General features: G+C 40.9%; 1 protein-coding gene across 1 annotated transcript; it reads left to right on the top strand.

The window, feature by feature from the left end:
* Positions 1–507: 507 nt before the first annotated feature.
* XKR5 (XK related 5) lies at positions 508–25,077 on the top strand. The gene is made up of 7 exons (XM_036749950.1): positions 508–565; positions 3,371–3,554; positions 10,898–11,082; positions 13,301–13,510; positions 15,595–15,764; positions 17,891–18,002; positions 23,810–25,077. Exons 1-7 carry the CDS (start codon positions 508–510, stop codon positions 25,075–25,077), a joined length of 2,187 nt encoding a protein of 728 aa, XP_036605845.1.
* Positions 25,078–25,730: the final 653 nt, after the last annotated feature.

Here is a 25,730-nt window from a genome sequence, read left to right as displayed (position 1 = left end):
AGAACTTTACAAGCCTATCATCTTGACTACAGTTGCACTTTTCACATACTAAGCGCTTAATAAATATGATCTGTTGCACTGAATTGAGAAATGGCCACTGTACTACTTAATGCACGTGGCCTCACAGCAAAAACTACAGGTTCCATCCCTGAGCCAGACTCGCTGCAGAACCCTCCCCTTCCCCACCCGTCCTTCCAGCCGAGCCTAGGAGCAGCTAATTCTTCTCCCCAGACAGCCAATCGCGTACTCAAAAATGGGAGGGGTCCTGAGGCCGATTGCAGTGTGAGCTCCAATGCCCAGGACCGACCAAGGCTGGGGATTCCACACCCTTCTCCTCCCCTTCTCCATCACTAGAGTGATAACCCAACGGAAACTAGAGTGAAAGCGGGTGGGGGTCTGGGCGGGCTCCAAGTCTGGGGGGCGGTGCTCGCGCCAGAAGTCCTGGAACCCTTCTGCACTGTGTCAGTGTCCTACCAGCATAGCTGCGGCTCAGGAAAGACGTTGAGGATGCACGCTGGATACCTAGTGCTCTGCGCTCTGCTGCTGGCGGCGGAGCAGGGCGCGCGTGAGTCGGTGGAGCCGGGCGGGAAGCAGGGAGACTTGCTGACTAACCGCGGGGCTCTGCACCTCCTAATCTCCCTTCCCCAGCGGCTACAGCTTCCCTCAAATTCCTGTAACGTCTAACAATGTTTGCACGCAGCCTCCAGCTTCCACGCATGAACCTTCGCATGCAAAATACCTACCCCCCCTTTCCACGTAACTAGCACCCCTTTAGTTCTTGTAGTTGCAAACCCACTCCCGGACTGATTTTTAAAACTGAGTGCAGACTTCCCTTCCCTGTCTCTCTAGCCTGCAGACACAGCCCGCCTTTTTATACAAAATAACTGTCCTCACTTACACGCAGCCTCTCGCTTACCCCCTCTCCTCCAACACAGTGGAACCAGTCCACTCCTTCCTCAACCCGCCATCCCTCCCTTGTTCTTGAAGTCTGCCTGAGCACAAACTCTGGAAACAAGCAAGTTTCATTGAGCTACGTCCCCTCCCCCAAAACAACTTCCTCCATACCTCCTCCAAGTTACACACCCTTGCTCTGCATAATCTCTAACAATGCAGGCTTGTAAATTCCCGCTCTTTTTCAGCTAGGTATCTGATAATGCTTTCCATGTTTATTAACCACTGGTCTAACGGTAGCTTTCTCGAGTACGATCTCCCCAAAGTCATCACTTCTACCACCACCACCACCACCACCACCACCCCTCCGCCGTACGGATTCAGGATTGTTAGGCTCAGGGTTAGTTAGCTCTGCAAACTGAGAGATGCATCCGGTCTGGAGAAGGGATTGCAATGCACAGCTCTTCTTCCCAAACTCCTGTAGCAATTAGGAGGAAGCCAGGTAGGGAGGTTGTAACAGAAAAGGGGAGAGGAGAAAAATTTGGAACTGGAGTTGGAATGATTTACAGAGTGACAGATATAGAGTGGAGAGAGGCTAGTGCAGGGCTTCCTAACTTTTTGTGTGTGTCGTGAAGCCTATGGACTCCCGACTCAGAAAAAAAAAAAAAGTTTTTAAATGCATATAATAAAATACATGGGAATCAAAAAGAAACTAATTATACTGAAGTGTAGTTATCAGAATATTCTTAAAAAGCAGTTCCCAGACCCCAGATTAAGCGTCTTCCCAGAGGAAACTGAGGTTCACGGCTAAGGGTAGAGTGGAGTAGGCTCAAGATAACAAGTTTGGAGGGTAAAAAAAAAAAAAAAGAAGCCATGAGATTTGGACTTTTTGTTCCATTTACAGAACCATAGATCTGTAGAAGAGTCTCCTTATGTTACAGAAAAGGAAATTGAGGGTGAAATAACTTGAAGGAATATAGTAAATAGCATAGACTGACTTCAAAATGGGGTTCAGGAATCCAAACTTCAAAGGAGTGTGGGCAGTGTGATAGGGAGTCAATTAGATGAGTCAAGTCAAATCATCAAGCATTTATTAAGTACTTACTATATGCTGCATTTGAACACAGTAGTATACCACCACCCCCTCATCAGACACCCACCCATGCCAGTTACAGGACCCTCTACCCCTAGGTTCCTATGGCAACCTGTCACTGGAGAATCACATGCCACATACCAGGCAGGCCCTGGAAAGATCCTTCTGTCCAATACCATATGATGCTCACTGGGCCAGAGATGGGCTCCACAAACAAATAAGAATAAAGAGAATAATTTAAAAAAAAAATTCTTATGCTAGGCAGTACAGTGGATAGAACTCTGGGCCTGGAGTAAGGAAGATACAAGTTCAGATCCTACTTCAGAGGCTTGCTATATGTATCATCTTGGGCAAGTCACAATCTCTATTTGCCTCAGTTTCTTCAACTGTAAAATGGAGATAATAATAGTACCTACCTCCCAGGGTTGCTGTGAGGCTCAAATGAGATAATATTTGTAAAGCGCTTAGCACAATGTCTGGCACATAGTAGGTACTTTACAAATCTAGGTATCATTATAGTCGTTGCTGTTGTTATCATTATTATCCCACTTTGCATTATGGTTTAGTGCGCATGGACTCAAGAAACTTGGGTTCCAGTCCTGGTTCTGCTATCTATCAGCTGCGTGGCTCTGGGAAAGTCACTTTACCCCTTTGAACCCTAGTTTCCTTATATATATAATTAGCATAACAGTAAGAACCTAGAAGAGTTGTTGTGGCTGAAGTGTTTTATAAACTTTCATGTGTAGTGTTATTAACATCATAATATTGCCCTTCATGGTTGTTTTCCAACAACATGACAAGGAGGCCTTGTCCCCCTGCTTGTCAAAGAGGAAGCACTTTAGAGAGGAGCCCTGGGTCAGGAATGCAAGTTAATGTTTGTTCTGCGATGTCTAAAAATAAAACTTCATTTTTTTTCTCCTTGGGAGATGGGAGGCAGGATGTCATCTAGGCCTTTCCCAACACTTGGGAGACATTTCACTGTCTCTGGGACATCTCAGTTTTGCTTTGCCCTTCGGGGAAGGTAATCCTGGATACTATTTTGTTCTTGGAGGAGGGAGTTACTTTGAGTTTCACAGAGAGGTAGGGAATAATAAACTACAGGTAGTGATTCATTGAATAATTCTTTGAGAACTTTGGATCCTTGAGAAGCTAAGACTATATCATACATTCTTGTGTTTCCTCAAGCCCCTACTAGGCTCTACATGCAGAAAAAAAAAAAAGGTGTTTAGTACATGATTAGTTGGCATGTTTTTGCTTTTTGCTTTTTAATTTACTGATTGAGTGATCTAATTCCCATTGGAGTAAGTAATATTTAAGACACATTGAAGCTGGAAGTTCTAGGCCTTTTTACTCCCTAACTCATCCTTTTTTCCCTTCTTCTTGTAGGCCTCTGCACGGTGGTTTATTACTTTTACACTGAGCAGTATCTGTGGGCGTGGCTAACTGTATCAGCTCTCCTTCCTGGATGCTTGCTTCAGGGCCTAAGTTATCTGTGGTTCCTTGCAGATGGTCATCAAGGAAGCTATTCTTTGGTGATTGTGCATCTCCTGCAGCTTGGCATATGGAAACGGTAAGGGCAGGCACAAACCCTGTATCTTGAGATTCAATCTACTGTATTCATTCATTCAGCCATTCATTCATTGTTCATTCCTCCATTCAATCATTCAATAAGCATTTTTTAAATACCTCCTTGGGCAAGAAACTGTGTAAGGAACTGGACGTACAAAGTCATCCAATTAATTAACCAATCAATAAGCATTTATTAAAAGCCTCTTTGTACCAGGCATTATTGGTAGGAGCTAGGAATACAAGGACAAAAGTGGAACAGCATTCAAGGAACTTGCATTCTCTAAGGGGAATTATGTACACACATTAATACAAATAGCACACACCTCCCAGGATTTTTGTGTGCATAAAATAAGATGCTATTTGTAAAGCTCTTTGCAAACCTTAAAGTGCCATATAAATGTAGCTGTTATTATTGTATGTGTAACACTGGTAGTTGTGGGTGTCAACAGTGAAGGGAACAGTTTAGGGACACCCTTGCCTCCTTACCTTCTTTGTCCCTTAAGATTTTCCCTTTTACAGGAGTTAGCCAGTTTTCTGGCCTATGGGCAACATAGTGGCTCCTCAGGTCCATATGGTATCCCTCTCTGCTGGTTTATGGATTCTATTTTGGCTGAAAAGTTTGCTATGTCTCAAAGTCCCCAGTTAGAAAAATTTGTAACATTCAAGCAGACGATTGGCTTTCTTCCCTAATTTAAATATCTGTTTATTTCCATTACTGAAGAGGCACAGGAAGGGGAAGTTGGGGAAACAGCATACTTTTTTGAGTTATTTATTTTTAGCTTACAACATTCAGTTCCACAAGCTTCTGAGTTCCAAATTTTCTCCCCCTCCCTCTCCTCCCCCCTCCCCCCTCCCCCAGATGACATGTAATCTGACATAGGCTCTACACATGCATTCACATTAAATATATTTTCACATTAGTCATGTTGCAAAGAAGAATTATAACCAATGGAACAAACCACAAGAAAGAAGAAACAAAACAAGAAAGAGAGAGAGCAAACAGTATATACTTCGATCTGCATTCAGACTTGGTAATTCTTTCTCTGGATGTGGATAGCATTTTCCATCATGAGTCTTCTGGAGTTATCTTAGAACCTTGCATTGCTGAGAAGGGCTAAGTCTAACAAAAAGTCATCGCGCGCTGTGGCTGTTACTGTGTACAATGTTCTCCTTGCTCTGCTCGCTTCACTCAGCATCAGTTCATATAAGTCTTTCCAGGTTTTTCTCAAGTTCACCTGCTCATCATTTCTTATAGCACAATAGTATTCCATTACATTCATATACCACCACTTGTTCAACCATTCCCCAGTTGATAGGCATCCCCTCAATTTCTGATTCTTTGCCACCACAAAGAGAGCTGCTATAAATATTTTTGTACATGTGGGTCCTTTTCCCATTTGTATGATCTCTTTGGGATACAGATCTAGAAATGGTATTGCAGAGTCAAAGGGTATGCACATTTTTATAGCTCTTTGGGCATAGTTCCAAAATGAAGAGCAAACTTTTTTGTGGGAGCTTCCTTCCGTCCTTGAAGAGTTGAGTACAACTAGAGCTTCGGCCTGAGACTTCTGATCTGAGACATTTAAAAGAGATGGTGCTGAGCCTGAAGTCAGGAAGACCTGAGTTCAAATCCTACCTCAGACACTTAATAGTTGTATGATCCTGGACAAGTCACTTAATCCCAGCTTACATCAGTTTCCTCAACTATAAAATGGGGATAATAATAGTACCTACCCCGAAGGTTCATTGTAAGGCTCAAATGAGATAATTTTTGTAAAAGTGCTTGCTTAACGCAGTGCCTGGCACATACTTGGTGCTATATAAATGCTTATCCCCCTTTCCACTCCTTCTCAGTCTGTCTCTCAAAGATTTAAAAATTTAATAATTCTGGGGCCTGACTCAATCCTATCTTCCAACTGAAAAACAGATAGTCAGGAAGGCTTGTTCTTCTGAGTCAGTTCTAAAACATCTGTTAAATACATGCTTTTTTTTTCTTTTGAACAGAGCTTTGTATTCATCAGTTTAGGGAGCTCTTGATGAGGAACTTCCTTTCCAGCCCCTCCTCTGCAACTTACAGCAATAGAGAGTTGCCTGGTTCGTGGAGAGGATAAGTGACTGCCCAGGACCATACAGCCAGTATATGTATGTCAAAGGGAGAACTTGAATCCAGGTCTTCCTGACTCTGAGGCTAGCCCTCTATCCCTTATGCCATACTGCAAAATGTATACAAAGCAAATACGAGGTAATTTCTGAGTAATGTGTCCAGTGGAAAGAGCACCAGTTTTGTAGCAAGATGACCTGAATTCAAATTCCATCTCTGTATTTTACTGTCTTTTACTTACTTTTACTTACTTTTACTTACTTAATGCATTAAGTGCATTAAGTGACCTTAGGCAAGTCACTTAAGCTCTCCAGGTTTCCATTTCCTCATCTCTACAATGAAGGTAGATTAAAAGGCTTCTAATCATAGTGCTAGAATTAAGCTTCCATAGAATCTAGGGAATCTAAGATACCTTGCTCTCAGGGTACTTAAGAGTGCTGGGGTGAAGGCTTGGGGTTGTAAAAGAGGAGAGGGAGTACATAAAACAACTGTGATACCAGGGAAAGGGCAAGAAGTACAAAGGAGAGACCCACAGTGAGTTAGGAAATCTGAGTAAGGAGAGACCATTTTGTGGGGAGGGGCTGTCATGAAAGGCTTTGAGGAAAAGATTGAACCTGTTCTGGGACTTGAAGGAAGGCAAAGTTGGGGGAGTCCACATGCAAGCAGCCCATAAGCTCCTTGGTATGATAAAATGATGATTTTGTGCACGTATGCATGTAAATGTGCTCCTAACATGGAATTCCATGAACTACCTAGAGAAGCCATATGTCGGGGAGGAAAGAGCAGTAGGTTTGGAAACTGAAGACTTGAGTTGGAAGCCTGCCCCGCTCACTGACTCCCTGTGTCAGCAAATCCCCTTAATCTTTCAGAACCTCATGAAAGGGATGCACTCAAGGATCTCTGAGTTTCTTTCCAGCTTTGAATCTTAAGATCTGGGGACGTACTGCCCTTAGCTGGGGCCGACTGATGACTACAGGTTGTCTAAAAATGAAGAATTCTAAGATTATTTTCTGTTGTTTATGCTTTGCTGGGTTTGTGATATATAATACACACACACACACACACACACACACATATATGAATGAGTGTGTTTGTTTATAGGTATCTATGTCTGCACAGGACTGTAAAGAATCACAGATTCAGTTAATTAATTGAGTCTTTACTCAAGTTTTGCTCTATTGAACATAATCAGTTTATTATAATAAAAACACTAAGGACATGCCTTGAAAATTCCCCTTCTTTGAGGTTTCCTTTCAGGGACTTCTCATCTGGGGCACTCATAATGGAAAATAAAATTTGACTTTCAGGAAGTCTCATGTGCTGAAAAAAATACTAATTGACTAAACTCCATACCCTTTGGTGTGTGTGTCCTGGAACCCTTTGTCAGGCTGTTTAAACCTGTGGGCCCCTTCTCAGAATATCATTCTTTAAATAATTGAAGGAAATTCTCAATTTCAGTTAGAATTTAGTCAAAATAAAAATGTAAGTTTTTTTTCCCTGTGCACCTTCATAGACTCTCTAAAATCTATCCACAGATTCCTTGAGTAAAACTCCAGACCTGGAGAGGTTAACCCTCTAGGGGTAGATAAACTCCTACTCTAGGAAGATTTGGGGGAAATGGCCAAATGAATAAAATCTAGTTGTGCACTTGAGAGAAGGTTATTGATTCACTACTTCATAAACCCATTTCTAAACATTATGTAATGCTATTCAACTGGCCTCAGATTTAGGAAGACCTGAGTTCAAATTCTGCCTCTAACAGGTTCTAGCTGTTTGACCATGGGCAAAGTTACTTAAAATTGTAGTACCCCCAGGCAACTAAGTATCAGTTACAAATGAGTGGCTCATCTGCAAATACTGGGAATTCTCCAGGCTGATGAAATCACAGTCCCAGTTCCCACCCCACCCCCAAATCCTGAAACAGTAGAGCTTCTTATGTGATAGTGAACACTTCTTAGTAGCTTATGCAAAGGAGTAACCCTCTGCCTCTGCAGGGTGTAAAACGGCATGCATAGGGAGCAGAAAAAAGGCCAATTTGACTGGACCACAGAGTGTGTAAAGGGAAGTAATATATAATACAACTGGAAAGGTAGTTTGGAGCCAGATTATGAAGGGTTTTTAATGTCAAAGATGCTTGATCTTAAAAGTAATAAGGAACCACTGGAATTTATTGAGTGGGAGGGACATGGTCAGACCTACGTGTTAAGAAATATCAATTTGATAGCTATTTGGAGTATGAAATGGTGAGGGAAAAGGCTTAAGGTAGGTGGACTATTTAGGACGTTGTTGAAATAGTCTAACCCAGAAGTTATGAAGGCCTGAACTACAGATGTGATTCTGAGAAGGGGGAGTGCAAAAGTTGTTGTGGAGGAAGAATTGACAAGATATATGGAGCAAGAGTGAGAAGTTGGGAATGCATTGAAGGGCCTAAGCCTGGGTGATTATGACGTCAGTATCCTGGTAAAACACAGGAAAGTTCAGAAGAGCAGTGGGTTTGAAGGAAAAGATAATGAATTCTGTGTGGATACATTGAGTTTGAGATGTCTATATGACATCCAGTTCAAAATGTTCAAAATTAGGTAGCCCAGGAGAAGGAATGACACTGGATACATATAGATCTAGGAGCCACCTGCATCTAGATGATAATTAAACCCATGGGAATTAATAAAATCAGTGAGAGAGTAAGTGAGTGAGTGAGAGAGGAAGACCTAGATCAGAACCTTGGGGCACTCCCACAATTAGATGATGATACAGCAAAGAAGCCATAGGAGTCATCAAATAGATAACAAGAGAACCAAGGCACTACAATGCAATGAACTTATCCAGGAAGAGAAGGTAGTCGGCAGTGTCAAATACTTCAGAGAGGTCAAGAAACATTGAATAGAGACCATGAGACTTGTGAGCTAGAGCTCTTTGGGATTGGAGAGAGCAGTTTCATTTAGTTGGTGAGGTTAGAATCCCATTTGCAAGGGACTGAGAAGTGAAGGAAGTGTAGCAATGAGAATAGAAGGCTTTTTTCTAGAAGTTTGGCTATAAAAAAAGGGTTCTAGTGTAAGAAAATGGGAGGGATTTCTAAGGACAGGAAAGACCAGGGAGTGTTTGTAGCCAGCAAGGAAGAAGATAGTACTTGAAGATAAGAGGGAGGGGATAATTATGGGGGGAACCTTATCACCTGTGTCCTGTCTCTTTGTCCATGAAGTCTGGTTTGACTTCAGCCCATTGGTTCATTCATTCAGTCAATCAGTCATTCATTCAACAATCATATTGAGTGCCACATGCAAAGTGCTGTTCCCAGTGCTGGGGAAAATGCAAAGTTTAGGTAAAACACTGTTTCTGCCCAGATAGACCTCAGTATAGAAGGGGATAGATAAGGCACAGAGGTAATGGTAAAAAAACAATGATATGTTATAAAACCATTGTAAAAATGCAAAGTATGCACCAAAAGAAAGGTTATTAACAAATCCTTTTGTTAAGGGAATTTTGTTCTGTGAAGTTTGGATTCAGTCAAAGGGCCACACTTGAGGACCTAGAGGGTCATATGTGGCCTCGAGGGCACAGGTTCCCCACCCCTAGAGTAGAGGGTTCTAGGAAGTTCACCTATGAGATCATATAGACCGGTAGCATCCATTCTAGTCCCAAAGAACTTTGGCTTAACTCTATATCATCATTAACCCAAAAGAACAGTAGGGAAATCATCCTATTTGTAGAGTCAAACCAGGTCTTTGGATCCTACGTAAAGTAAGCCTAGATGTCCTCAAGATACCACATCCTGGCATATCTGAACTCCACACTCACCCACATTAAACCAGGTCTATTTTTCAATTTTTTAACTTTATGTCATCCCATGGATCTCAGGGAATCTATAGTAAGATAAAACTCCTCCTATATGGAGTTAGAATCTACATGGCCATACTGTTGTTTGTTCTCAGGGGTAAGAACTGTGACTTAATTCAACAAATATTTGCTAAAGTATCCTTTATGTCCCTTTATGTGCCTATACCTGTGCTGGGAACTTAGGACCTAAAGATGAAAAAACAATGTATTCCTTTCACTTAAAGAGCTTATAACCTAGTTCTAGGTGTGGGGAACCTGTGATCTTAAGGCCATATGTGGCCCTCTAGGTCCTCAAGTACAGCCTCTTGACTGAATCCAAACTTCACAGAACAAATCCCCTTAATAAAAGTATCTGTTCTATAAAACTTGGACTCAGTCAAAAGGCCACATCCAAGGACCTAGAAGGTCAATATGGCCTCGAGGCTGCAGGTTCCCTACCCCTAAGTTTTAGTATCTACCCTGTTCTAGAGGTTTGTAACCTTTTTTATGTCATGCACCCCTTCGGCCGTCTGGTGAAAATCTAAGGAACCCTTCTCAGAATATTATTTTAAATAACTGATGGAAATTCTAACTTTCATTTTTAAATTACCAAAAATAACAATGTAATTTTTTTCCCATCCTAGTACATGGGTTCCCAAAAATTTATCCATATGCTCCAGATTAAGAAACTCTAATCTGTTCTGTGATTAGTAGGAGGGATACAATGTATACAGATGATAATGCTTAGATAAGCTTTATTTAATTCTTATTATATAAGCTTTTAAATGATATTATTATATAAACATATAATTCATAAGCATATTTAAATGCTTATTCCCTTCTTCTCCTAGATGAATATCTTATGAAATATTCATTGAATGGGAGCTCACTGCCTCCTGAAGGAGATATTACAGTTTCTGGGGAGTTCTGGTTGATAGGAAATTTGTCTTTATATCAAGCTTAAATTTGCCTTGGCAACTTCCCCCCACCATACCTAGCTGTGTCCTCTAGGGCCAAGCAGAAGCCTACTCCATTTTCTATATGATAGACCTTAAAATATTTGAAGACTCATCTCTTGTGTCCTTTCTTCCTTCTCTTCTCCAGGCTAAAACTTCCTTAGCTCCTTCCTTTGATCCTTAAGTAACATGGTCTCCCCACTCCTCTCACCATCGTAGTCAACCTCCTCCCATACATAGGTGCCTCCAGCTTGTCAGTATCCTTCCTAGAATGTGATTCTCTGGATGAAACAATATTCCAGATGGGACCTGTCTCTAACATTCTAGATATTATATGGCTCTCAGCATATCCTCAGCATTAGCTTTTTGGACTGCCATGTCATGTTGTTTCCCCATATTAATCTTAGGATCAACCGGCAACCCCTGGCATTTTTAGTCTCTTCAGGAATGACAGCATGGTTTTGTTCTGCTTAGGCACTGGGATGCCTTCTTGGCAGCCATGGCAAAGGAAGAGGAGCCTCCTGGGCTGGGAAAACTGTTGCTGCAACAAGGAGATCTCTTTGTCCTTCGGCTACTTGAAGCCCTGCTCCAAATGGGGCCCCACCTGCTGCTGCAGACATACGCATTCGTTGCAGCAGATTTAAAAGATCCTGTCCCAGGTAAGAAGAGACTGTGAAACATGAACCAAGCCAGTTCTCCATGGGGACCCAGAACATAGGCTTTTTTGCCTTTTTCAGATGTTGCCAGTGACTATCCCTGGAATCAATTAAACTCATTTCACTCTACACCAATTCATTGGAGTCTTCCCAGTTTCCTCTGAAATCATCCATTTCACCATTTTTATGGCACAATAATATTCTATTACATCCATAGACTATGATTTGTTTGGCCATTCCTTAATAAGAAAACACCCCTTAGTTTCTAATTTGGGTCCAATATGAAAAGAATTGCTGTAAGTTATTTTGTACTTATAGATCCTTTCCCTCTTTCTCTGATTTCTTTCAAGTATTCTAGGCCTAGTAGTGGCATAGCTGAGCCAAAGGGTATGCACATGTTGTAACAATTCAGCTAGCAGCTGCTGTGGGGGTGTAAAACCAACAACCAGCACACAGAACTTGCAAGGCCAGGTCCTTTTGATCTGCTTTACTAAGGAAAGCAATGTTAAGGGGTTAACAATCTTACTTTAATCCAACATATAAATATCATTATCTCAGCTCAGGGGGAAAGCCAACACCCTGAGCTTCAGAGCAAACACAAATTACAAACATCAACAGACAGACCTTGTCTGATTCAAATCTCAATTCATAGTTACCAGAGTTTAACAAAGTCCAAACATCTGGGTTTACAAGCTGGAGGGCTCTTAACTACAGCTGCCTGGAGTTTCCATATCAGCGCACTGCCAAGAGTGAGAGCCCTAAGCAAATAGCTCTGTCTTCCGTTTTTATGCACTCTTTAGCCATCATCAAACATCATCTGAGCAACCAGAACTTAAGCTCTTACTATTTGCCCTGGTCTTAGCACCTCCCTTCATTGGCCCCACCTGGAGCCCCACCTTAGTTACCAACTCACACCCACATAGGCTTAGCACCTAATAGATAGGGGTTTGGGCCTGGGGCTTAGCACCTAATAAGACTCAATCAAAGACCCTGAATTAATCAAAGGAAACAAAGGCCAAACTCTTCAAGGGCACTTGGTTGAATAAGTGCTAAGAGCCCATCTTGATCCCCAATACAGCACAGTTTGGTAACTTTCTGGGCATAGTTCCACACTGCTTTTTAGAATGACTGGACCAATTCACAGTTCTGCCAACAGGGAACCAATGTACCTACTTTTCCACAGCTCCTCCAATATTGGTCATTTTCCTCATTTTGTCATCTTTACCAGTCTAATAGGTATGAGATAGAACCTCAAAGTAGCTTTAATTTCCATTTCTCTAATTATTAGTGGTTTATAGCATTTTCTATGATTGTTGATAGATTGAATTTATTCCTTCAAACACTTCCTGTTCATATCCTTTAGCATGTATCCAATGGGGAATGACTCTATGTTTTTCAAATTTGGATCAGTTCTTTATATATCTTGGAAACAAGATATTTATCAGAGATATCTGTTTACTTTGTACATATTGCAAATCAACTTTTATGTGCACAAGTTATTTCTTTTAATAGTATATGTTTCATAAGAGCAAGGATTATCTCATTTTTGTCACTGTATCCCTAGAGCCTAGCACCCGTAGACTGATATAAGCTTCCTAACTGTTTGCCGTTTGATTACATAACTGAATCTGTTTGCTTATCTGTAAAATGAGAATAATAATACATTTTGTAGCTACTTTACAAAATAGTGATAAGGAGTATTTTGTGCAATATGAGCTATTAATGTTATTAATTAGGATATAAGATGGGAACAGTATTTATGAAGCCCTGCTTTTTGTATAAAAGTTTGCTACCTCAAGAAAGAAATGAGTTTTGAAGGCTATTTTCAGTATGGTTTATTTTTATTGTTTCTTTTATTCTTTTTTTGTTTATTTCAAAGCACACAGAAAAGGAGAGATTGGTACAAGCAAAACAAGCTATAGGTACATAGAACTAGTACAAAATAAGTAAAGACTGGGAGGGTAGTGACCGTATGTTTATGGGAAGAAGAAAAAACTAGTATCAAACTGTTTTAAGTAAAACAAGCCACGGATACCTAGTGCTGTTCTTTTAAAAGAGATAATAGAACAGGATTTGATGGAAAAGCAAATTTAATTATTATATTCTTGAATACTAATGGGCTAAACTTTCCCATAAAGTGGAAGAAATTTGCAGAATGACTTAGAATGCAAAGTATACAAAAGGATTGTTTTATTTTTTTTTTCTACCACTTCATTTCTAGGTGTAAGTGCAGTATTGTCCTGGTCATCACTGTCCTTGTCTCTGGTTTCTTATGCTCGTGTCATGTGCCTGATGAAGCCAGGACATCTCTCCATGCCATGGGCTGCCCTCCTATGCCAACTCCTGTGGAGACTGGCTATGCTAGGAACTAGGATCATAACACTAGTTCTGTTTTCCCAAACCTATCACTGCTGGGTCTTGGTTGTTGGAGGTGAGTTGAAGTTTCCTTTCCACAAATGCTTTCAACAAGCTATAGAGTTTTAATTGAATTTGTGTGTGGGTCTCATGGGAAAATGTCATGTTTTCCTCAATGGAGGAAATTTTTTTGTATAGTTAGTAAATATAACTTAGTCAAGGTTCTTCCTGCCCCTAACAAAACCATGCACACACTCATGCTGTACCCTAGGACTGGCAAAGCATGGGCAACAGGTCATCACCTAGGTACCAGGTACCTACAGAAGTGAACATTGATTTCCTCACGAACATTTGAAAGAGGTTGGCAACACCTGAAGCTACCATTATGTAGGTAGGTACATAGTACCATAGCATCATAGACTGATGACTTTTCACACTTCTCCATCTTCACCTAACCCACTCCACGTCAGACTTAGATTCCATTCCCTAGGGACAAATGTGCCAGAGAATGAGAAGAAAGGAAGGAAATTATAAAGAGAGGGCCCCAAGAGCTTTGGACTTTCCTATGGAATTTCAGAGTTGGAGTGAGCTCAGAGTCATCTAATCTAACCTATACCTATATAGAAATCCTCTTATTAATATATGTGACGTGTAGTCATCTAGTCTTCACCTAAAAACCTCATGAAGTGAAGAACTCACCACCTTCCAAGGCAGCCCATTACACTTTTGGATAAATCTAATTGTTAGAAAGTTTTTCCTTAGAATAAGCAAAAATTTGCCTTTCTGAAACATCTACTCATTGCTACTTGTTAACTAGAGCCAAGTAGTTTCAATCTTATCCCTTTTCCAAATGAAAACTCTTCACATCCTTGGAGATAGGTATTACATACCACCTCTCCATTCAACTCCATCCCCTTAAATCATATCTTCTGCTTGTTAATATCCCCAATTTCTTCAGCTAACCCTATAGCATAGTCTCCTGTCTCATCGATGTTCCAACTCACCTTTTCCTAAATACATTCCATATATGGAACAATAGATACATAACTCAAATCAAATAGGCTCAGTACCCTCTTTGAGCCTTTCCAAAGGATCCTTCAAGACCATTCCATTTCCCTTTCCTTCCCAACATGGTTCTCAAAATGAGTTTGGAGCCACTGTCTTATAGGACCATGCTGCCTTTTTTGGTTTGTCTTTCTTGTGTTTTTCTCTAAAATCCAAAAAATTTATTTGGATCTGACATTTAAGTGGGGGCTTTTCAATTCAAAACATATTTCTTGAGCCCTACCTACATGATCACATTTTCCCCAGTGATCAAGAATTTCCCTTGAAATTTGGACATGCTCAGAAGCCTCCCTTGAGAAACAATTCAAGTTACTATTGGCACACTTTTTAAAATTTTGTTCTCATATTTATTAAGCATCAGTGATGGTGTGATTGATAGAGTGCTGGTTTATTGTCGAATGAATGAATTCAAACACAACCTCTGATCCTGTGCAATCACTGAGAGGGAATTTCCAACCTGGGAGTTCCTCATGCTGATACTGAGGATGTCATGGATCCCTGATATAGGGAAAGGGTCTAGGGTATCAACAAGACTGCTAGTTTTAGTGTCAAAAGATTTGGATTCAAAATAAATTCAAGGCTATTTACCACCTGTATGACCTTGGGAAAGTCACTGCCCTTCTCTGGCCACCTCATTTTCCCTCATTCTCATATAATGGTGTTGGACTATTCTCTCTAATGTCCCTACCAGCTCTGATTATCTATGGAAAAAGAAACCAAGGAATTCTAATAATTGGGTTTTTTTCTAAAATTTATCTTCCATGGTTTATCCTATTCGGAAGCGCAGCAATTATTAAGATCTCCCTTACAAACAATAACCAAGGAGACCAAGATAGTCTCACAACAATCCCACTTTCTTAATAATAAAAGAAACAACTTTCTAAAGAGAATTATTACTTCTCAGCAGCTAACAGAATAAAGGATGAGAACAATTAAGTTTACATTAGCCATGGAACAAAAAGTGCTGTATATTCATGTGTACACGTGTGTGTGTGCACATGCATGTACCTGCTGCTAAGGAACGGTCTTATCAGTTCATTGGTAATTATGGTTCCTCTCATGGGCTAAATTCCCTGTTATGAAACTTTTTTACAGGTGCTCATTGGTTAGTGATGACCTTCTGGCTTGTTGCTCAACAGAGCGACATCATAGACAGTACTTGTTGTTGGAGGTTGTTCAATCTGCTTGTAGGAGCTGTATATGTCTTCTGCTACATCAATTTCTGGGACAGCCCTTCCAGAAATAGAATGACCACATTTTATATGGTAAGTGATGCTTTTTCTTCAAATGAATTTATTTCAGCGAGCTTTTATTAAGCCCCTACTCTGTGCCAAGCAGTGAATGTGTTAGATAGTGAGGATATGAAGACAGAAATGACCAGTCTCTGCCTGAAAAGAGCTTACATTCTACTGAGGTGTTTTGAAGGTAAGGGAGGGAAAACAGCATGTCTAAGATAAGTCAATAGAAACTATATGCAAAATAAAACAAAGTGAATTATTCTTTATAAAAAGGATGAAGAAACTTTATGCAGAAAATTTTAAAAACAAAAACTTCCAGTTGATTAAAAACAGAGATGACAGTTACTTGGATCCATGTGCCTTATTTGCCCCCCTCATTTTTGGTAGTACAGTGAGAGGGGTGGGTGGGGATAGGGAGATGTGGAAAGCAGACATTTCACTGACGTGTCCTAAAGCTAACATTTGCCACAGAAGCAGGCTATGCAAAAGGAGTCCTCATAGAAAGGAAGACAGAATTCCTAAGGTGAATTTCTAAGCTAGAGCTGAGTACTAAGGAGGAGAGGAAGAGGTTTCCCTGATACCACAGTCAAATAGATGAGTTAAAATGTGGAAGAAGAGGAGAAAAGACTGAGAATGAGCACAGACCCTAATTAGCCGGGAAAGGGAGTAATATTTATTTTAGCATTCTATTCCAATTTCTTATAAAACTTTGACCTTAGCTATAACTTTTAAATTTGTGGTTATTAAGTAGTTCTTTTAATTAAAAATATATTTTTACATTAAAAGTTGGCACTAATAGTTATGCATCTGAGGGGCTGGGGATTAGGAAGTGAACTCAAGCAGAGAACCATCAACTGGAAAAGCATCTGCCTTGCTGATAAGACAACATAACCCTAAGACTTAACACCACCAACTAAATCACAGGGACATTTCTTAAGTGATCCTTGAGAGTGAAACTGAAAAACCAGTCATGAGATGCAGCTCTATGAGAGACACCTGGGTGTTGCACTTTCTTGTCACTGAGACAGAGAGGCTTTAGTGGGCCATAAATAGTACCAGGAAGTCCTCGGTGCACCAAGGACTGATTTAATATTCAGTTAATAAATATGTGTTAAGTGCCTGCTAGTTACTGGGCACAGTGCTAAATTCTGGGGATACAGAGAATGGCAAAAGACAATCCTTGCTCCAAGGAGCTCATAGTTTAAGGGGAAAACAAACTACTATGCTCCAACAGAGAGCACGATATCATGGAAAGAGCCCAGGATTTAGCATTAGACAATCTGGATTCAAATCCCAGTTCTGCCACTTACTACTTAATATCATCTTGGAGAAGATACTTAAGCAACCTAGACTTTCATTTCCTTATTTGTAAATTAGGCGATTGATCCATGATTCCAGAGGCTAGATGATGAAACATGCTACCCATCTTCTGCCAGAGAAATGATGGGCTCAGGATTCAGAATGAGTACACATTTTTGGACCTTACCAATATGGCACTCTGTTTTCCTTGACTGCATATTTGTTACATGGATATTTCTTTTCAGTTGGGGTTGAGGCAAAGGGGAGAAGGGAAGATGATGGGGGAGAGAAGAACGAGGGCTAGGACTAAAATGTGGGAAGAGAGAAGAAAAAAGACTAGAAGGAATTTCAGATAAGCAAGACAGTTTTAAAAGTTACATGTTGAATTTATTATATACTTAAAAAGAAAAGCAGGCTCTACATAATGGAGACTGGAAGTTTTTCCTTTTCCATTTTAGAGCGTATATGAAAATGTTCATTTTATTTGGTGTTTATGTTCAGGATTTCAAAAATAAAAAAAGTAAAGAAATGATGGGGGTGGACTAGATATTCTCTAAGGCCTCGTCCCAGTTTATATATCCTACTCCTGTGATCTTAGGCAAATCATCTTATCATTTTGGACCTCAATTTTCCCCCATCTCTACCATAGGCACAGAGGGCCAGAGGAAGGAGCGTGAAATGAGTGATCAACTTGGGCCCTCCTAGGTGTCTATATGCTGCCATCTGTGGATACTAATTTGTATCTAAAAAGATAGTCTAGGGTTGGGTTCTGGAATCTTTTATTGGATGAAGAGGATGCATGCCTGCTGGGGCATGAGCCAGAAGTGTTATGCTGACTCCATTTATTTTCATAGATAATGCTGATGGAGAACATAGTCCTTTTGCTGTTGGCCACAGATTTTCTGCAGGGAGCATCGTGGGGCACCATGTGGATGACAGCAGGCATTGTGTCTGGATTTATTATTGGTAAGACTGCCCATCACTTTCCCAACACACTGGCTTCTGTTTCCTTCAATGAGCTTCAAGACGAGGGAGAATTGTCACTAGGATACTATTAAGTATAGGTTGTAGAAAGAGAGCTACTTTTGCCATGACAAATCCTAAAAGAACCTGAAATGTGAGCAGTTACCTGGGGCTATGAGATTCCATCCAAATAATAGGTATCAGAAGAATATACTTTTTCCTTTCCCTTTGATTTCAAAAGGGCTCACAGGAACATGAGATCAGAGACAGAGCTAAAAGGAAACTTTAAGATCATCAGTTCAACGCCTTCGTTGAACAGATGAAGAAATTGCATCCCATAGAGTTTATGACTTGCCCAAGGTCATGCAGGTAGTAAGTGATAGGACTTCAAACCAAGTTCCTCAAGATTTTCTAGCCCAATCCCCAGATTTACAGTGGGAAAACTAAGGCCTAGAAGGTGCTCAGGGTCATATAGATAGTACCAGAGCTGGGATATAAACCCACACCTTCTTAGTCTTTTAAGTCCAAGTTCAATACATGTTCTACTATTCATTCAACAACAAGCACTCACTAAGTGTTTTCATGTGCCAGGCACTATGCCAGGTACCAGAGATACAAAGGCAAAAAGGAAATAGTCCCTCAAGGGACTGTTAACCCTCAAGGAGCTAACATGCCATCAGAGCGAGTCAGACCCCATGAACACAGATGAGTAAATGTGAAATAGGGCAGGCACCACGGTAATGGTTGCTGGGCTTGGAGCCAGGAATTCTCTGAGTTGAAATCTTGCCTTCAGACACTTAGAGTTGTGTGAAACTAAGGCCTAAATAAATTGCTTAACCCTTGTGAGCCTCAGGTGTCTTATCCACGTGAGGGGGCTAGACTTGATGACTTCTAAAATCCCTTCCAGCTCTAAATAATAATCTTATGATTATGTAATTGTGGAGGACTGTATTTAGATGCAATTTCTTCATCTGTTCAGTGAAGGGGTTGAACTGATGACCTTAAAGTTTCCTTCTAGCTCTGTCTGATCTTATGTTCCTATGAGCCCTTTTGAAAGGCTCATGTATTTGGATGGGGAGGGGAGGGCACTGTGGTGTGTTTAAGTTCAGTTGCTGATATGCAGATGCTTCACCAATATCATTTTCCACAGTAGGCAGGGGGCAGGTTTTGGTTTCCCAACAAAGTAACAAGGCAGACATGCCTCAGGATTACAGAACTATGAAGAGGGAGCAGAGGTCCCTCAGGATTACAGAACTACGAAGAAGGAGCAGAGGGATGCAGAGTTCAGTAGGCCTGAAAATAAGATATCAGAAGGGCCAATGCAAGAGGCAAGCTAAGGTCTGGCACAGCAGGCATTAGCAAAGGTTCAGAGATCAGTGGAGACAGACATCTGCTTCACCACATCTGGCTACTGTTTGGCAACTTAGGGTGACTTTCATGATCTGCCCTTCCTACTCCTCTGAAGAAACTCTTACCTGATACCTGGACCAAGCTGAGATAACACCAGAGAGAAAGAAAGCAGAGCAGACTTGAACTTGGGCTTGAGGAATGAGCTTGGTCTGCTTCTTTGTTTGCTTGGTTCCATATGGTGGGGCTGCATTGTGCTGGGATTGCCCTGTCACCCGATACCTCCTGTACGACCACAGACTTTCAGAGTCAGAAGGAACCTCAGGGAGCAGATAGCCTTTCTTCTGATCTGATCTCACTAGATAGGCCTAGAGATCCCTTCCAGCTCTAAAATACTGTGATTCTGTAGACTTATGCCTGAATGAGAATCTCAGCCACAATGCACTCAACAAATGGTTGTCCGGCTTTGGCCTGAAGACCTCTGATAAAGGGAATGGAGGTGGTGCAGTGTAGAAGGCCTCTTAGGGGGCTCTCCCAAAGTCAGTGCTGAACTTTCAAACCTTCTATCTTGGGTAAAAAGGAAGAGGGAGAGGTGGGGAGCTCGGGCAGGGGATGTTAATGGCCTGACTCCTCCTCCTTAAAGGGAAATCTGGGAGATAGGGGGAGAGGGCAAGACCTGATTTTCTGCCTTCCCTTCTCAAATCCATTACTCCAGACTATGTATTCTACGGACTTTTACAGACCCACAGAATATCAGAGTCAGAAGGGAGCTCAGAAGCTTTCTTTTCTAGTTAATACCTGAAGAAGATATAGGGTGAGAAGTTTTTTTTTTCCCTTACATTAGCCAAAATCTGTATCTCAGCAACTTCCTCCCATTGGTCTCAACCTTTCGGGACCAGGCAAAACAAGGCTAACCCCTCTTCCATATAATAGCCTTTCAGATACTTGGAGACAGCTTTCATGTTCCCCTTTCCCCCAAGTCTTTTCTTCTCCAGGCTAAACATCTCCATTTCCTTCAACCAATTCTCATATGACATAGTATCAAGGCCTTTACCATGATGGTGTATCTGTCTACAAGTGCCAGAGATGGGGCCCAGTTCTCCTGACTCATTTTCTAATATAGAATGTGTTTCATACAGAAATGAATTTGTACATGTAAAATACACATATGTGTGTGCAGATAGATGATCATGGGCAAACTGCTCAACTTCTCAATGCTCTAAACAATTCTCTAACTGTAAGTTGCAGACCAATTACCCATCTGATTTCTGAAGGAAATTTACAGACCATTAAAATCACAGGTCCAGACTGAAATAGGTAATCATAATGGCTAATATTTACATAGCATTTTAAAGTTTTCAAAGTGCTTTACATATTTTTCTCATTTGATCCTCATACTCTGAAAGGTAAGTGTTATTATTATCCCCATTTACAGACAAGGAAACAGGCTGACAGAGACAAATTAAATAAGTATCTGAAGTTGGATATGCACTTGCCTTCCTTTCTCCAGGGACAGCATTTTATGCACTGTATCACCATGTGTCTATATGTATATGATATGTGTTTATTACTATAAATGCATATAATGTATATACATATATACACACATATATTTATATAGGATAGTGTAATAGCAATTAAGTTGGGTGTCTTTGATTGAGTCTTACTAGGTACTAAACCCCAGGCCCAAACCCCTATCTACTGGGTGCTAAGCCTATGTGGGCATGAAGCCCTCAGGGTCCCAAGGGTAGTTGCAAAGACCAGAGCCAATAGTAGGAGCCTGAGTTCTGGTCACTCAGATGACATTTGATGATGGCTAAAGAGTGTATAAAAAGAGAGAACAGAGCTATTTTCTTAAGGCTCTCACTCCTGGAGGCACGGGATTCCGGGCAGCCCCTTTAAGAGCCTCCCGGCTGAACTCAGATGTTGATGGTTTCTTGGTAATGATGAATTGTATTTGGTCTGTTTATAAATGTATGTTTGTAATTTGTATTTGCTCTGAAGTTCATAGTGCTGGCTTTTTCCCCTGTACTAAGTGAATTATATATGTATGTTTGATTAAAATAAGATTATTAACCCCTTAACGTTACTTTCCTTAGTAAAGCAGATCAAAGAACCTGTGTTGGCAGCTTTCTGTGTGCTGGTTGTCGGTGGGTCTTATACCCCTACAGCAGCTGCTAGCAAATTGTTGCAACAGATCATTACAGCTGAAAGGGACCTTAGAGTTCATCTAGCTCATCTCCTTCATTTTAAAGATAAGGAAACCTTAAGAGACCTTAAGTGAATTGTCCAAAGTCCTATTGGACTTTTCTGTGCTCTAATAGCTGTGTGACTTGGGCAAGTTCATTCATTTTCCTGGGTTTCAGCTTCTTCACTGGTTAAAGAAAAGGCTGGCCCAGCTAAGCTCTAACCTCTTTCAGAGTTATCTAAAATTCAGATTCACCAGCTCCCCCATAGTCTTTCCCCAAGTCTCATGCTACTTATGATAGACTTGAAATGAGGAATTCCAACCAGTAAAACAGGAAGCTTAAATCAGTGTGGGAGCGTGACTGGAAAATATTCTGTTAAAGAAATTATTGCCATAGTCAACACATATGACAAAAATAAATTGAGCTGACAAAAAGTGATTAAGATGTTTTTGTTCAACGGAAGCATTGTTTTGGTTGTGGAAATTCCATGCCCTGGAGCGCTTCTGAGGAACTGCCTAAAACTACCTTTAGATTGTTCTCATTTTAGGGATTCTGTTGTCCCTTAGAATCCGCCAACACTTCAGTTTGTGAATGGTTTCAGAGTTACTAACTCATCACCCTATATATGAAATTATCACCCTTAAGAAACTGTATACACACACATTCACACACCCACACTCATGTATTCCTTCTAATACAGTTATTTAATTAGAGCCACTCTCAAAGAATTCATCCCAGAATCAACAGCCCTAAGACACTGTTGCTTTAAAAAAAGTTGGAAACTATTCTAATTTAATACTAAGCTTTTCTTTAGGAAGAGATTAAAAATTGTTTACCCAACCAGAAATCCAACTCGGTGCAATTCATTTCGGTTCAGCAAAATTTTATTAGGTACCTAATTGTAATGACAATTTAGATTTGAAGATCTTTGCCACCCATTAATAGGCCACGTGACCTGCTTACGCCACAGGAAGCTTAAGACACATGTGGTGAAAGGAGCTTGCTGAGAAAAAAAAGAAAGTGTGTCACAGGAAATGCAGAGAGAGAGCAGTTAGAGCTGAGGGAGAGAGCAGATATGGTGGCTGTGCTGTGAGTGATTGTTGGTGGCAAGGCCCTAGTGGGGGGGACAGATGGCTTTGAGATGTAGTGGTCCTCTGCTGTGATATTGTGTATTGAATTCTTCTTTGCTGTTCTGATAGATTGGGCTTATTGGTTTTGGAACCTGTTTCTCTGGTGTCCGAATAAATGGTTTACTTCTACCTTCTACATGGAGAATAACTTATATTTTGCGATACAGAACCACATAGGCATTTTGACAATGATGTCTATATTGTGATTATTGCCTTGCTAATACACTCATACATGCAAGGCACTATGCTAGCATAGCGGATAGAGTACTAGACTTGGATTCTAGAAGACAAGAGTTCCAATCATACTTCCTACACTCACCAGCTACATAACTGATATAGGGCAGATCATTTAACCTCTCTGATTCTCAATTTCCTCGTCTGCAAAATGGAAGTAAAGAGCATCTGAATTATTATAAGGATCAAAGGGAAATATAGGCTAAGCATTTTCCAGCCTTAAATTAATAGACGTATTAGTTAACGTTGCCCTGGCGACACAAGAACAAAAATTTTAAAATCCCTGCCTTCAAGGAGTTTCTATTCTGCTTGAGGAATATAACATGGGAAGGCAGTATGGTCCACAGGAAAATATACTAGATCCAGAGTCAGATTCTCTATCTGTCCTTCACTACGTACATGACCTTGGACAACTCAAAATCTGGCTGGACCTCAGTTTCTTCATTGGTAAAAATGAATGGACTTGTACCAGAGCATAGAATCATAGATTGAGAGCTGGAAGTAAACTTGGAGGTTGTATAATCTAACCCTCTCATTTTTTAGAAATGAAGAAACTTCGGCCCAAAGAGATTAAATAACTTCTCAAAGGTCACACAGGTGGCAGGGCCAGGATTCAGACCCAAAGTCCTCCCACTCCTATTCCTCCATACCATGTGGCCTCCCAAAAATAACCTTTTCCATTCTAAGTCTGTGATTCACCACACAAAGATAAGGCAGTAAGGATAGCTGAGGAGGAAACAAACATTAATACCTGAGATGATCTGCCAGTTTAAGGGCTCCTGCAGGAGCCCTCTTTTGATAGTTATGTCAAAACACTATAAAAAGTACCTTACCTGTGAGATGCTGCATTCCATTAGGAAGACGTAGGACTTCCAATGAAAAACCTCATTTTTTTTTTGGTCTTTTTCAGGCTGTGCCTCACTCATAATTTATTACAGCCAGCTACACCCCAAATCCACAGAAATCTGGCAGGGTTTTATAAAGAAGTCCTGTGGCACTGATAAAACAGAAAAAGAGCCTTCTTCCTTTCATTGTGCAAACCCAGTTGAAGAAAGATCAGAGAATCTAGGCTTGTACCCAGTGGAAGACTGCAAAACACCCTATCAGGGGAATTCTCTTAGCATGGACTGGGGAGTTTCTCTTAGGAGCCAGGCTGTAAGGGATGAGGCCACTGCCAAATGGCACCACCATTGGCTTCTAGTAAAGCTGGCCTTAAAAACTGGAAACATGTCTAAGATCAATGCAGCCTTTGGCAATGGTGGCCTAGGTTGTGTTTGCCTACCCATGTATGTAACAACTAAATGCTTTGGCCCGCAAATGCAGCTTTCGTTTTCAGAGAAAGAATTCCCATTACCTCAGAAACAAGATGTGACAACACCATACCAGAGTTCCTTGCAAAAAGATTCTTGGGCTGAAGATGTCCCAGAAACTAAAGAAAACCCTTTAGAAACATCAAGTTATATCACTCTTTCAAGTAGTCAACATGACCATGCACACTCCCAGAAAATGATGCCTGTTGTTGCACAAGAAGGATCTCTGAAGGAAAAGTGGTCTATCATTTTGCAAAGTGATTTCTCATTGAATAAGTATGATGCTCAGGAAGAAGGTTGCAGAAATCAAAACATAGTACCATGGAGGCAAGAGAAGAGTGATACAGAAAGTCCCATTGGACAGGTAGGAGGAGCAGGGAAAGGAAAAGAGGACTCCACATTCTACTTCAGTGCTACCATGGAAGGGGCTGCACCCTGTCACAAGGAGCCTAGGACATCTCCACAGGTCTCCCACAGAAAAGTGGAAATAGAAAAGGATCCACAATCCAAGGCTGACTCTAATCACTCGGCATCAGAACCATTTCCTGTCACTATGGCAAACATCAGCCCAATATTAGGCACAAGCGCAACCAACCACTTATGGCATAGCACAGGCCTTTATGACAGTAGTCAATGTAGTCTACCAGGAGTGTCTTCTGCAGGCTCGAGATGTGGGGGACCTCAGGAGCTCTGGAGGGCTCCAAGAAACCACTACCTCTCTGTTGGGACTTGGTTGTCCATGATGAGGAGCAAACTGAGGCCTTCAGAGGAACCATGTTTTACATCCACCCCCAAATCAGAACCCAGAAAAGATGGTGACAGTCTGAGGGAAAGGTTAAGGCAAGAAGAAAGCCTTTTTTCTGGCTGAAGGCAAGGAAACCCTTGTTTCAGGATACCCCTGGAACAGTCAAAGAAATGGAAAAAGGCTTCCAGTATGTTGGATGGGTCCTCAGGAAAACTTAGAAGAAGATGTGGAAATGGAGCAAGAAGGTGTTGATGGGTGGTGACATACACTAGCAAAGGAAGATCAGTGAGACTGCAGATGCATAAAAATATTGAAGTGATGACCATGATTGTAGGCAATTATAGACGGACTGATAATAAATATAAAACACATGTATCAATAGCAACATTAGAAGTTGTATTTTTTCTTTTGGACTTTTTCATTGAAACCAATGTATAACACCAGAATCCCTGTTCTGGCTTCAGCCGTTTAGCAAAGTGTTTCTGTTTGTTCAGCTGTTTCTTTTTTGTTGTTGTTTAAAGTAGTAGACATTCCTCCATTAGGGACAAGCTAATAATCACCCAATATGATATATCCTGGTCCCTTTTTACCAACTTTTCCACATTTCTCTCCCTGTCTCCTTCCCAGGAAAGAATATTTCCTAGACCTGAGACATTATAACCAAACTCAACTTCTAAGAAGCATAAGGTTCCCTCAACTTTATGGTGGTTGTTTCTGACTAATTCTCTTAAAGAAGGACATATTTATCACTCAAAGGAGGATGTTTAACAGTACAT

The sequence above is a fragment of the Trichosurus vulpecula genome, chromosome 3, assembly GCF_011100635.1.
Source record: "Trichosurus vulpecula isolate mTriVul1 chromosome 3, mTriVul1.pri, whole genome shotgun sequence".
NCBI lineage: Eukaryota > Metazoa > Chordata > Mammalia > Diprotodontia > Phalangeridae > Trichosurus > Trichosurus vulpecula.
This window is presented reverse-complemented; position numbering and strand designations above follow the sequence as displayed.